Source organism: Acomys minous (assembly GCF_964271855.1).
Source record: "Acomys minous genome assembly, chromosome: 14".
Taxonomy (NCBI): domain Eukaryota; kingdom Metazoa; phylum Chordata; class Mammalia; order Rodentia; family Muridae; genus Acomys; species Acomys minous.
This window is the reverse complement of record NC_140496.1, coordinates 88,547,266-88,561,852: the sequence shown is the minus strand read 5'-3', so window position 1 is coordinate 88,561,852 and position 14,587 is coordinate 88,547,266. Positions and strand designations below refer to the sequence as shown.

General features: G+C 43.5%; 1 protein-coding gene across 3 annotated transcripts in view; it reads left to right on the top strand.

The window, feature by feature from the left end:
• The window catches only part of TET2 (tet methylcytosine dioxygenase 2), an 83,810-nt gene extending 71,064 nt beyond the window's left edge, over window positions 1-12,746 (top strand). For all 3 annotated transcript variants that reach the window (XM_084756048.1, XM_084756049.1, XM_084756047.1), the window contains 5 exons: window positions 2,936-3,086; window positions 3,814-3,903; window positions 5,396-5,533; window positions 6,949-7,297; window positions 8,418-12,746. In XM_084756048.1, coding sequence (XP_084612174.1) covers window positions 2,936-3,086; window positions 3,814-3,903; window positions 5,396-5,533; window positions 6,949-7,297; window positions 8,418-9,778 — 2,089 coding nt within the window. In that variant the 3' untranslated portion in view covers window positions 9,779-12,746. The remainder of the gene's footprint in view (window positions 1-2,935; window positions 3,087-3,813; window positions 3,904-5,395; window positions 5,534-6,948; window positions 7,298-8,417) is intronic.
• The last annotated feature ends 1,841 nt before the right edge of the window (window positions 12,747-14,587 follow it).

The window sequence follows — 14,587 nt, the reverse complement described above, 5'->3', positions numbered from 1 at the left end:
TTTCTATTCTGGTTCTTCCAAAATTGGACGCCCCTTATCAGTGCTGCCGCCACTGTAGGAAGCAAAGACGCTCTTTTCTATTCAGAGCATTTAAATAAAGGTTTATAAAAAGTTAGGGAGAAATTGATTATTGTTACATTTAAATCATTATTTCTGTAGCTCCAAATTGCTTCCCTTTTCATTACTACCCCATACACTACTGCTGTGTAGTTACTATTTGTTGGTTTAATTTCGTCTACTTTCCAGGAAGCCAAAGTCACTCAAGTTGGTTTCATTCCTCTGGATGATGCCAAAGTACTGGAAGGTTCTCCTACATTTTCTCAGAGTTGGTTTAAAAACAATTTAAATTCTTGGCACAACCACAACATCAGCTGCCTGGGATCAACAGAAAAGTCACGTCCACACCTTCCAATCCCACTGCTAATCAAACGTGGTCACTGTATAGACTATTATACAGTGATCTCCAACTTATTTAACAAAGTTACCCCTCCCATTCAGAACCCTAGCCCTGACCTCACAGGCTTAGCTGCTCTCAGTTCACTCTTACTAATGATTATTCAAAAGGTTCAGTTCCTAGCCTGGCAGAGGTGGCGCACGCCTTTAACCCCAGCACTCTGGTGGCAGAGGCAGGCGGATCACTGTGAGTTCGAGGCCAGCCGGGTCTACAAAGTGAGTCCAGGACAGTCAAGGCTGTACAGAGAAACCCTGTCTCGAAAAACAAAAATAAAAAATAAACAAAAACAAACAAACACAGTTCCTAACACATAACATGAACTTCTGATGAGTTGCTTTGGAAGTAAATACTTTCCAGTCTTTCATATCACAATTATTTTGTTCATTCTGGAAAGGTGTATGTGCGTACATTTAACCACACTCTTGCTGAGGAATTCTGTTCTTACAACAACCTTAGAGCTGGCTTCAGATTCTAACCTGTTGAAGAACCTAGGGAAATGACTTAGGGAGGGACACTGCACACCCACCCATGCCTGTTGTTGCATCATGCCTAATAGCCCAGGAAATACAGCTAACACAGATGTCCACCAACTAATAAATATAGACAAATGTAGTGCATGCACAGAAAAGGGAAAATATGTTCAGGAAAGTGAATTGAACTGAAGATGATTATAACAAGCTCACAAAACCACAGGCCAGACCATACCAAGAGCAGCATAGGCGTGGCATGATAGAGTTCCCGCAAACCATCTTGACATGAGTGCCATGTAATGTCAGAGCATTCCCAGGATGTTTAGCACACTCATTGATCCATTTTATATTTCCTGTCTCAGTTCACTAGCCTATTTATTGACCGGATAGTTTTACTTTGATCCTTGTTCATTTATTTGGTAAAGATTTCCCCCCTCCAAAGATTTTCTAGTGCCATATAACTTCATTGTCAATGATTGTGAACTTGACATGGTCTTGAAATGTCTATGGATAGGGTTGATTCAGGTAGGTTGCTCTGTGTAGGCAGCACCTCTCATGGCAAGAATCCAAGACTTATGAAGAAGCATTTGTCCTCCACTTCCTTACTTTGATCCATGAAAAGAATTTTGTATAAGTGAGAGGAGATCACTTCCACATGTGGATTCTTCAGGCAGTATTTCTCAAATTTGTATTTTGAAACCTTTATCAAGAGGCTGTATGTAAAGTAACTCTATGTTTATTTCTGGGTCCTCTATACTATTCCATCGTCTAAATATCTTTTTGTGTGTGGGCACCATACTGGTGTGTTACTATGGCTCTGTAGTGTAGTATTGAGATCAGGTTTTCCCCTGTTTTCTTTTTTTTGGAGACAGGGTTTCTCTTGTATCCATGGGTGGGATTAAAGGCGTACGCCATCATGCCTGCCTCTTCTGTTTATGATTATTTTGGCTACTTAGGATTTTATATGCTTCCATGTGAATTTGGAAATCATGTTCCTAGGGGTGTGATGAACGTAACTGGGAATTTAATTCTTTGAATCATTTTCATCAACTTACCCATTTTATAGTACTATTTCTGTCAATGCATGGGTATATCCCTAACTTTATGATTGTCTTGAATTTTTATCACCTCTGACTAATTTTGTTCATTTGTATTTGCAACCATTGTGTGTGCAACCAGGAGCTTTTCTAATTAAGTTCAGGAAATGTCTTTGTTGACATCTATTTTTCTCTGATCATCTCTGGTTGTGTTGGTGTGAATGCCAATGCTAGTGCCCACAGAGACCACAGGTGTTAGGTGCCTTGGAGCTGGAACTACAGGCATTTGTGAGTCACCCATTGTGGGTGCTAACAAGTAAACCTGTGCATGCCATTTGCAAAACAGATTTCTTTTGTACTTTTAAAATATGTTCTGTACTTGCTTTTTTAAAGTCTTGAGAAGATTGTGTTACTTCTGTACTTTGTGGTATTATGCAGTGGGAAGGAGGGACTGATTTATGTTGACTTGTGTGTCAGCCAATGTGGCACCATCAGGATGAAACCAACACTACCAGGATATATAATCTGAAAATGTTAAATATGATTTCCAAGAATTTATCCATGTGATAAGTTCTAAGAATTTATCGGGGAAATTAAGTCAGTAGTTTCGTCTTTATTAACTTTAGGTGTAGAATAAGTGTGGTAGTTTTCCTTCCCTTATCAAAATGTGTGTGTGCATTTATAATGTACTAAGTGCATTTTAACTGATCATGACAATAATAATTACAAAATATAGATTAGAACACAAAAACATAATAAAATTGAAGTGGCCAAATATGCATTAAAACAATTATCTTCACACATTGCACAATTATATGAATTCTAGGTATACTCAGTCAAAATAATCCCTTAAGGACAGGCAAACACCTGAGTAACACAAGATAAAATGGTGGGGTTTGTCAGACTAAGGCACCAAGAGATGCCTTTGTTAAACAGTAATATCTACAACCTTGAACTTTGTCCTTTGACCTCAGGAAAACCTGTGCTTGTCAGGGCTTGAACCCAGAAACCTGTGGTGCCTCCTTTTCTTTTGGTTGTTCTTGGAGCATGTATTATAATGGATGTAAGTTTGCCAGAAGCAAGAACCCAAGGAGATTTAAGCTACTTGGAGATGATCCAAAAGAGGTTGGTTTGTTTCCTAATATTATAACTTATTTTTCATATGGAATTAGTGAGCATAGATGACCTGTCAAACAGAGGTAATTTCATCTCAGATAAACACATTCTGGCCAAACCCTAAATACAAAATATTTTATAGATTTTTAACATAACTGTGTACAATAGCACAAACAATTCCTACAAATGGGCCATCTTAGTCCCATCCATTCTTGGGATTAAAACACCATGATAAAAGTCACCTCATAGGAGAGAGTTTGTACTTCACCAGGTCGGGAGGTCAGACACGCTGTAGGCAAGCCTGTGGCGCTGGTTGTCCTGGGTGCTGGAAGTGGCCTCATGAGCTATGGGGAACACTCATTCATGGCCTCCAAAACTTGAGTTAAAGATGGTTGTGGGTCCTCTAGACGAGCAGAGCTGGTGTTCTTAACTGCTGGGCCTATCTCTCTCTCCAGACTCCCAAAAGTATTTACCAATATCAGAAAAATTTTTGTGAGCATGGGGTATTGGGAATGGAAAAAAAAATGTTTCCCTTTCAAACAAATTGTTCAGCTTTGAATATAGCCAGCCCAGAGAATTCTATCAGCATTTAAAGGTCATTTAAACTTCTGAAGTAGACATTTAGCTCTTCATCTTTGGGAATTGTATATATACAAATAAATCAGCTTACTGTCTCATGTCTAACTGTACACATTTATATATCCATGTGTAATTTAGAATTTAATTTGTTGAACAGGAAGAGAGACTTGAATCTAATTTACAAAATCTGGCCACTCTTCTTGCTCCAATATACAAGAAACTTGCACCTGAAGCATACAATAATCAGGTACTATTTGTGGGGTTTTTGTTGTTGTTGTTTGGTTTTTTTGTTTGTTTGTTTTTCTGAGACAGGGTTTCTCTGTCCTGGACTCACTTTGTAGACCAGGCTGGCCTCACAGCAATCCACCTCCTTCTGCCTCCCTGAGTGCTAGGATTGGTCAGCTCCTCATTTTCTTAATTGTTAAAACTACGAATTGTTTCTAGTGAATGAATTTTGCCATTAAAAATGCACGCTTTCGGTCTTTAAGGTCTTCTGCCACTTTCTCCAGTTTATCTCCATGTAAGGATTTAAATCATGTGGCCCTAACTATACAGGACTATTTATATAGTGTGTGCTACATTTACTACACATGGATGGGTTCAAGTTTCAGATTATCATTAGACTGTGTCTCCATGAAGAAGACAAAATAACAAATATGTGTGTTAGCTGATTTGACAAGCAGCAGCCTCCCTAGTTAGCTAGGCTATAAGGCCAATCTCAAGATTGACACCCACAACAGTCACCTAGTGCAGACTCAAGTAAAAGCCTGCTTACAACTAAACAGACAGCAAGAGATCAGTCAGTGTGACATTTATGTGTTTAGAAATTAAAAAGAAAGTGTAAAGCAAAGTAGTCACCACATAGCAAAAAGCTAGGACAGGGACGTGTACACCGAAAAGGGTGTTCCTTCCTGTCTGGGGTCCATAAGTCTGTGTTAATGGCAAGGAAAGAGGAAGCCAGTTGGATTTTTGTTTTTCTCAGACAGGGTTTCTCTGTGTAGCCTTGTATGCCAGGCTGGCCTTCAACTCAGAATCTCTGCCTGCCCCTACCTCCCAAGCACGGGGATACCAGGTGTGCACCACCGCACCCGGCCCTGGATTTTTATTTTTTAAAAACAAAAAGTAACCAAATCAACAGCACCATCTACACAGCTCTTCTGGCTCATGCGTTCTCATTTTGCTTGGGTTATTTCCTTGACTGTTGAAGATTTTGAGTGTGATACAGCCCTCACCTCTGTCTGTGTGGTGGTGGGTCTGACCAAAGCAACAGGGAAAGCCTTAGCGGCAGACAGAAACTTCAAGGAGCAATGAGCTGCAGCCATGGTGACCTTCTGCGGGCGTATGCATAGATCAAGCCTAGACGGCCTTCCCTGAGTGCTACTTAACATATGTTTTTGGGTTGGACATAAACATATGTGCTCAGTAACAGTTACTAACAATTAGTCAAACAGGCCATGAATTTGAAAGAGAGCAGCACGGGGAGTTGTGTGACCGGGTTTGGAGAGGGAAGGCAAGGATCCAGAAGATGGCAGCATAGGCGGCAGTGGTAGAGCTAGGGTAAGGCGGCCTGAGTGCTTGCTTCCCTGAAGCCCTTGTCCTGACCTGGCGCCAAGGGCTTCAGGGAAGCATCACATCCCCTCAGCAACGCTGTCACATGAAACCGCACTACGTTCCAGCGTGTGCTCTAGCTTTTTGTTACTCCATGCTGAAGCACTCTCCCTCTCATGCATGTTCCTCAGATTGAATATGAGCACCGTGCTCCAGAGTGCCGTTTGGGTCTGAGGGAAGGCCGGCCGTTCTCAGGGGTCACCGCGTGTTTGGACTTCAGTGCTCATGCCCACAGGGACCAGCACAACATGCAGAACGGCAGCACGGTGGTAAGTGGCACCCCAGGAGAGGCCACCAGATCATGTGCTTGCACAGATGAATTGTGTTCCAAAAGTGCCCTTTCTGGGCACAATTAGCACTCTCACAACAGAGTGGTACATTAGAAATGTTCATAACCACGTGAATGATGCTGCACTAATCTAAACCGTGTCTGCACATTGTTATTTCAAAGCATTTGTCAAGGCAGCTCAGTGGTTAGCATGCTCTCTGCTCTTGTAGAGGACCAGCATTCCATTCCCAGGATCCATGGCTCAGAACTCCAGGTCTAGGCAACTTGAACACTACTCTGGTTTCTACAGTCTTGTTAACTCATAAACACATTCTTCCATGTAACTAGAATTAAAAATTTAAAGAAATGCCTCTGAATTTCATCCAGGAACGCACTCACCATCAAGCCTGAGCTGAATTGGATGCCCTGCACCTATAATACCCAGTGCTGAGGAGTAGAGGGCATCTTTAATCCCCTATAGGGAGTATAAATGGGAACCTCTGAGTCTTGCTATCCAGCCACCCAGCACAATCAGTGTACTTTTGTTTAGCTCAGTGAGATTCCCTGTCCCCCCCAAAATAGGGTGGAAAGTAATACCAATGATATGTTTGTTACTCATGGCCAAATGAGTCCAAAGGAGCTGATGCCCATATATTACAGCAGGCACAATGGAGGAAGGTGTTCTTGCTTGTAAGCACAGGTTAGACCTAGGACAATGAGCTACTCAGGATCCTGGTCTTCCCTGGCCATTTGAGGCCATGCTATATTCTAGAAGGTGGAAGAAACACAATAGTTCAGTCATGCAGTCAGTTCTTCATACTGTAGTGATCATAGGCACTACAGGACAAGACGGAAAGGCTTTCTAGACGAGAGCTGAATATGATGACCACGAGGCACTGAGAGACATGAGTTTTGGAATCACTCTTCACCGTTCTTCACATTTAGAATGACCACATTCTGTCCTTTAAGTCACCTTTAAGCTACTAAAGCAAAAGACGGGACATGAGGCTGTGCATGAGACCCATCCAGCTGGCGTCTGGTAGTCTCTTGAACACAACAAGTTTTAAAAATAGGAGTCTGAAGGACATTAGCTGTCGTGTTGTCATGCTTTCCGGTCCCATTGCTTGCTGTGGTCACGTGGTAGAGGCAGGACATAGCTTCTTTGGAAGGAAATAGACCTGCCACATGTGTTCATTATGTGATTCACTGCATTTACAAGTGTGGCTTTCTTCCCCGAGTTCTAGAAGTACATGAAAACAGCCACTTCCATAGTGGATTCTGAAGGACTTGATAAAAAGGGGGTACTTGTTCTCCACTTGGATTCAGCGATAACAGGCAGAACTGGGTGCTGGGAGCAAGAAGCCCCAGCATGCACACGCAGGCGCAGGCGACTGAGCCATCTCATCTCCCTCTTAGGTGTGTACCCTCACTAGAGAAGACAATCGAGAAATTGGGGGACAGCCTGAGGACGAGCAGCTCCATGTGTTGCCTTTGTACAAGATTGCTTCTGTGGATGAGCTTGGGAGTACAGAGGGCCAGGACGAGAAGATACAAAAAGGGTCCATCCAAGTCCTGCACTCCTTCCGGAGGAGAGTCAGGATGCTAGCAGAGCCGGCCAAGAGCTGCCGGCAAAGGAAAATGGAGGCCAAAAGAGCTGCAGCTGAAAAGCTTGCTTCCTTGGAGAATGGCTCGAGTAAGAGCGAGAAGGAAAAGTCTTCCTCGCGTTCGAAGCAGATGGAAAATGCAAGCCAAATGAAACAGACAGGTAAACTCCGTTGGCACTAGAGGGCTTGTGCTGGGTAGTCTTTGGCAATCCTGGTCTGAGTTCTCTACCACAAGTCAATAAACCTAAATAAACAGCACTATACTATTTAATTTGAGAGGCAAAAATCCACTCCTTACTGGTTTCTATGATGAAAAACTGTCCTGCAGGTTTTGGAAGATTCTAAAAGGTTTCAAGGTGTAAAGTTCCTACCTGGGAAATAAATAGCCTCACGAAGCAGGACTGACCAATGTTATAAGGTGTAGATAAATGCCACGAGCCAGGCAATTGAGAAATAAATAAATAAAGTAAAAACAGTGGAAGGAGCAATATTATTAAATAGTACAGTCTCTGCTTTTTCAGACCACATTAGCAGAGCAGGTGAGGAAGGGTAGGGAGATAGGTAGAGCAGAAAGACGCCTGGTGAGTGACTCTGGGGGACGGACGGACATATTTTTCTTCACTTATATACTTTTATCATTAAAGCTCAGCATGTTTATTCTTTTTTAATGTATATTATTATAATTCATATTACATCCCGGTTGTTATCCCCTCCCTTTTATCTTCCCATTCCTACCCTCCCTCCTCCTTCTGCCTATTCCCCTCCCCTAGACCTCTGATATGGTCGGGTGTGGGGGGGGGCTCAGGGGGAGCACTCCTTCCCCAACTGTCTGGCCACAGCCTATCACGTCTCATCAGGATAGCCTGCATCCTCTTCCTCTGTGTGCCTGCTAGGTTGTCTTGACAAGGGGTAGTGACCAAATTATGGGCACCACAGCGCACGTCAGGTTCAGCCGCAGTCCCCACTTCCCCACCGCGGGGAGACGCCCATCAATTACATCTGAACAGGGGGTATTGGCTTTCTGCGCGCATAGTTCTTGGCTGGTGCAGCCCCCTCCCCCATGTCCAGATCTGCAGGGATGGAAGGAGCACAGGAAGACAGACCACCAAGGCCAGCATGTTCATCCTTGCACCTCAGACGCGAAAGACCACACACGCTGCCTTTCCTTCTTCCTTGCTGGGGAGTGGGGAGGGCTGCCTGTGCTGCTGTGTAGATTTAAGTATCTCCGTTAGTGTTCTGAATGATGCATTTGTTCTTTCTCTCTCCTAACCCTCACCACAGAGCAACTGCGGCTTTCAGGATCTGTGATACAGCAGCCACAGCCACTCCAGAGGCACCTTCAGCAAGTGCAGAGGCCGCAGCAGCCACAGCCACAGCATCTCCTGCCCCACAGCGCCCAGCCTCAGTCCATGGGCTCCTCCTCTTCTGGATCCACCAATCCGTATGTGAGACGGCCGAGTCCGCTTGGCCCTTATCCGAGCACTGCACACACCTCAGATATTTATGGAGACACCAACCACGTGAGCCCTTATCCCACTGCATCACAAGCTGCAGCTTCATATTTGAGTCCCTCTAATGCCATGAACCCCTACCCTGGGATTTTCAATCAGAATAACCAGTATATGGCTTATCAGTGCAACGGGACTATGACCCCTTTCTTCAGTTCTTTCTCTGCCCAGTCTCAGCCCCCAGATCTATACAGATGTTCAAACCAGCAGCATCTCAGCAACCTGAACCTACAGCCCATCCACACACTTTACAGGTTTGGAGATAGTACCTCTAAGTACCAAAACCTGCAGAGAGATGTCTTCAGCAACTGTACCATAAAACCAAACGCACCCCCCCTCCCAACTTTTCCTCCTTATTCCACCCCTGAGATGGACGGCCATTTTATGGGTGCTGCCCCCAGATTTCCATACAGTCTGAATAATCCAGACTATGAAAACAGGACCCACAGCTATGCCGCAGCAGCGTCAGGCACGACAAGCAGTTCCAACCACGCCTTCCACAACAAGGAGAACGACAACACGGTCTCCTACACAGCTAATGGGCTCTCCGGGGTGCTTCCAGGGCCTAGTCCTGACAGGACCGATTCTGCCCAAGGTCTGTTGCACAATCTGACTGACCATAGCAGTCCGGAGAAGCAGCCTGGGGTGACAGGGCAGGGTGCAGCTTTTGCTATAGATGACAGTGATGAGGTTTGGTCAGACAGTGAGCACAACTTTCTGGATCCTAACATCGGAGGAGTGGCTGTGGTTCCAACTCATGGGTCAGTTCTGATTGAGTGTGCAAGGCGAGAGCTTCACGCCACAACCCGAATAAATATTCCAGACCGTGGCAATCCAATCAGGATCTCACTTGTATTTTACCAGCATAAGAACTTGAACGAGCCGAAACATGGCTTGGCTCTCTGGGAAGCCAAAATGGCTGGAAAGTACGGATCAGACCACGCAGCTCAGAGAAGCCACGGCAAAAGGGTAAAACGTGGGCACACGGAGCAGCAGGGACCTCCTGAGCCCAGCTACCTGCGCTTCATCCAGTCTCTTGCTGAGAACACAGGGTCGATGACCACAGACTCCACGGTGACTACATCTCCCTATGCTTTCACTCAGGTCACAGGGCCTTACAACAGATATGTATGATGCTGTTTGTTACACCAGACCGTCAAGAACAAGCTGTCAGCAGTATAGCTTTCATGGCCCGGGCATAGGGGACATGTCACAACATCCATGACAAAAATGCAACGTGCGTGCTTGTGTGTATGTATGTGTGTGTGGGGGGGGGTGTCAGCTCACCAGCAAAATAGTTAATTTTACCATTGTACTTAATCTCCACTGACTTCCCAAGTGGTCACTGGTGGCGTTCAGGAAAAAAAAAGACCAAAGGAATCCTATGCAAAGGGAGGTGCAAAGGAAGCCATGTTTTCAAAACCACTGGTTGTCTCATTGGCTGAGGTCATGTGTGTGTGAGATGCCCCCTCACCGCTCCACACACGTGACCACTTCTAATAATACCAAGTTTGCATAGTCACGGGGCACAGTACTGTAGCGCAGTCGCAGGAATCATCTGGTGCTGACGTATGATGTACTGAAATACTGGAATTGGGGCTTTTTAACATGCAGTTTTTACTGTAATCTTATTAACTTATTTATCACAGTAGCTACAGAAAGCTTAAGTGAATAATGGCAAAACACTGAATTTGTTTGGGTGTTAAATGGTGCTACAAAAATGGTGTCTTTAATAGTTGAAAAATTAATGCCTTTTTAATCATGCTAGCAGTGGAGTCTCGTGCCCTTGAAGGACTGGGGCACCGTTCACTTACATTACTTGTTCTTATTCAGCCTAGTTTTTAAAATGTGGACATTTTCAAGGCCTGGATTGTGCTCATCCAGTGACATCCTTGTGGGACTGCAAACATAGTGTGTACATACACACTTTTATACATACAAATACATGTATATTGAAATATTAAGTGGTGTTTTAGAAGCACTTTGCCTACCTAAGCTTTGGCACCTTGAACAATGCTAAGGTACTGAGACTTTTTAAAAGTTTACTTTCATTTAGAATTAAGTTTATTGTTTTTTGTTTTTTGTTTTTTTTTAAAGAAAAGCTTTTTAAAACATTTGCTTTTAGTCATGTGTCTGGTGAGCGGTATCATTGTTGACATGGCCTGTTAGTCCACAAAACACATGTTTTTCTGGTGCTCATCTTACATGCTCTACTATAAAACAATGGTATGACAAGCTCATTGCTCCCATGTATACAGCTAAAATTCTGTTAACTGCAGGTAACAACCAGCTGCACGCTGCAGATTCAGCGAGGCTTGTCCAATAGCACCCATGCTGTTCCATAGCTCTGTGTGTCCCTTCAGGACAGCAGGCTGCCTTTGTGTTAATTATGTGCATTGTGATGTCATTTCTTAGCTTAAGTGGTCTCCTTACAGGAAGACTGAATGGACTGATGCCCGCGGAAGATGAGAAGACAGGGTTAAGTCCATGGGAATCTGTTGGTTACAAAACAAACAAAATAGGCAGCTGGTTTGCTGTGGTGATTTAAAGTCATTACTTTGTATAAAGAGGAGAAAGAGTTGTATAGTAAATTAAATTGTAAAACAAAACTTTTTTAATGCAATGCTTTAGTATTTTAGTACTGTAAAAATATATACATATATGTATATATATATATAATATATATGAGATTGAAGCAAAATTCACATCACATTGGTGCTACCCAGACTGCTACACGTAAATCCTAATGTGAGCTAAGAATTCATTAAGTTTGAGTGATGTTCCTATTTGTCATATACCTCAACACTAGTTTGGCAATGGGATATTGAGCTAAGAGTGAAAGCTTATAGCATTGTATACCACCATTTTTAAATCTTTTTTTTTTTAATTAAAGCATACCTTTTTAATACTTGATTTCTTAGCAAGTATAACTTGAATTTCAAACTTTTTTGTTCTAAAAATTCAGGGATATTTCTCTTTATGCCAACATGTCATCTGTGTTTATGTAAAGTTGTCAGTTAATATATTTTTCAGGGATTTAACTCTTATTCTGAATCCCTCCTATTTTGCTTGTACATGTGCTGATAACTAAAATTAATTTGATAAATTTGTCTCTTTTAATTATAAAGTTTGGAGAGTTTTTGAGTTCAAAGTAAAAGTTTTAAATAGAATGCACTGAGCTGATAAAGGGAGAATTGTGAACTAAAAGATCATCACGTTACTGTTGGCCAGATCCTCAAAGGTTTTTGATCTAGTAATGACTGCTGGTTCATACCCCGTAAGTGTCTCTAAACAGTTCTACACTCTGGTGGTGTGCTGTGCAATAGGACTGTCACATTGTGGCATAAATAACAGTGTTGCTCACTAGCTTTTCAAATAGTTTTGTGATCAGTGGAGAACTCTGTAATTTAGTGGTCACACTTTGTCATTAAAAAAAAAAAACTTTTAAGAATGTCTGCTTTGCACATACAGCCACAAGTTTAATAGCTTTCACACCATGATAATTGAACATCAAGTCCCACCAGGTGTGTTTGGCAGGTTTGAGCTAGCCATGCCTAAGGAATAGTTGCTTTACATGTCACCCACTGTCATTTGTAAAACTGCTGGCCAACAGAGGCAGAAAGTGTGGTTTGAGAGGACGGGCCATGTAGGAAGAAAGGCCATTAAATGACACCCAACCTCTGTCACGTGAGAGCAAGCGAAAAGCAGATCTGCAAATTGCTTCTATAGGAACAGGTTGACCGCACAGCCATACACATGCACAGTGCGTCTGTGTGGTGTCAACATTACTTGAATGAATTTTCATCTTGACGCACAGTGATGTATAGTTCACTTTACAAGATAGTGGTTAACTTGTTAGGAAAATGTTTTGCAGTTTGACACTAAGATAATGAACTTCTGTGTGCATTTTTCTATGCTTTATTTTTTTTTAACTTAGTTTCATTCATGAGATGTTGGGTTTGTTTATAAAATCTGAGGGTGGCTATAAATACTGTAAGTATTGTAATGTAATGAATGCAGTTTATTTGAAAGCTGTTTTATTATATCATTCCCGATAACGCTATGTGAGTGTTTTTAATAAAATTTATATTTATTTAATGCACTGAAGTATCCGGTTGCAGAAGTTTCTGTTTGGTCCTTCCATCCGTGAGGTGAAATGAAGTGTTTTCTGTTTTACCACAGAGCTGGTTCTCTAGTCAGGACACCCCTTTTCTTCCTCACTTTTTCCCAGCTTATTCCCTTTGTACATATAGATAAATGGAGCGATCCCAACTGCTGATCCTGGCTTGGCTTTAGCTCTCAGCATCTGCTGGTACCTGTTTCTCTGCGGTGAGCCCTGTTTTGAGTCTGTAAGCTCAGACAGTTGATGTTCCTAGTCCTGCCTGTCAAAGGCCTGCAAGCATTTGTTGGTACTGCCCCGTCAGTCAGTACCAGGCAGGCCTGCCCCATGTGACCTTGGCTAAGGCAATTCATCCTTTCTCTGCGTGCCACTTTACAACGCCACTGTACCCTGCATAAGTGCTCCCTAGATCCACAGGTGAAGGGTAATCTTTTGTTCTGAGATAGGATGTCACTGTGTACATGTCCTGGAGCTCACTCTGCAGACCAGTCACAGAGACCCGCATGCCTCTGCCTCAATTCCTTCTTTCATATTTTCCCAGTGGCCTAGCTTGGGTACCCAGCATCTTTCAGCTTAGTGACAGATGCCTCCAGGACTGCCCCAAGCCAGCACGCCATGAGCGGCAGCCCATCACTTTTAAAAAGCTGTAGCACTTTTTAAAAACTTGATTTCTTAGGACACAGCAGTTTCATTATCCATTAACTGCCTCGACACTCACAAACTCCCACTGTCCACCTTTGCAAAGTCGGGGAACAGTCAAGACTGCAAACCTCAAGCTGTTCCTGCTAGCTCACTCTCCACCCTGACCCCAGCAATCTTCAGAGACTGGGGGGGGGGGGGGGTGAGGCGGGGATGTGCTAGCTGGGCAAAAGGAGCTGGCGATGGGCCTGCTGCCAAGTCTGGGTGGACTTGAAAGGATAGACAGCTGGAAATGACAAACCAGCATTCACCAAGTTTTGTCAGCCTGTTAACCACTCCTAGAACTGCCAAGAACAAACCTGCACACAGCTGCCCTCACGCTGCGTAACTTGCTGCCCCCCTAGGCCTCCTGAGTCGCTTTAAAGTACAACAGTTCCCACACTGGGTAGTTCTACGTTAGCTTGAACTCCTGGCTAGAGCCACCATCCAGGAGAAACGACTTGACTCCACAAGATGCTGACTCCTCTTGCTCCTGAGCTTTAAGTTGGTTTAAAAGCCAGCATCTGGTGAGGGAGGGTGCAGGAGATTTCTTTCTCGGCAGAATTAAGATGAGGACCAAAACTGGGCCCTGAAACATTCACTTCCTGACATCCTGCATCTAGCCTGCGGGTCAGGCTTTTGCTTGTACCCTTCTTAGTCCCCTCTCCAGGAGAAAATGAGCACAAAGGATACTTAAAAAAGAAACTGACTGCAATTTTCATTATTCCAGTTTTCACGCTGGGCTTCAGAACAAAGGTTCGTCTGTTCTAATGCACTGGAGGCCACCTGTCTCAGGTACTCTCTCACAGATTTCTCTTCCTAGCATCTCTGCAAGGAACATGCTCCTCTGCTTCTTGTCCTTCTGCTTCAGTGATGCTTCATCTACCCAGTCTGATGCTTTACTCACTAATTAATTTTAAATCCAAGCAGGAATGAAAAGTCTGCTTTAAGTCTTAGGTGAATAGTTACAGAAAAGCACCTTACTGCTTCTCCACTCCGGATGAAGTTCATTTACAGGGTTCATAGCCGAGTTCTCTGAGCTCTTGCATAGGAGAAATGTGTGTCAGTGTGATGTCGTAGCCATCTCAGACTGAGCACTTGTTGTTTGTTTGGCACAGGGTCTTCTGTGTCTTGGAGCTCATTAT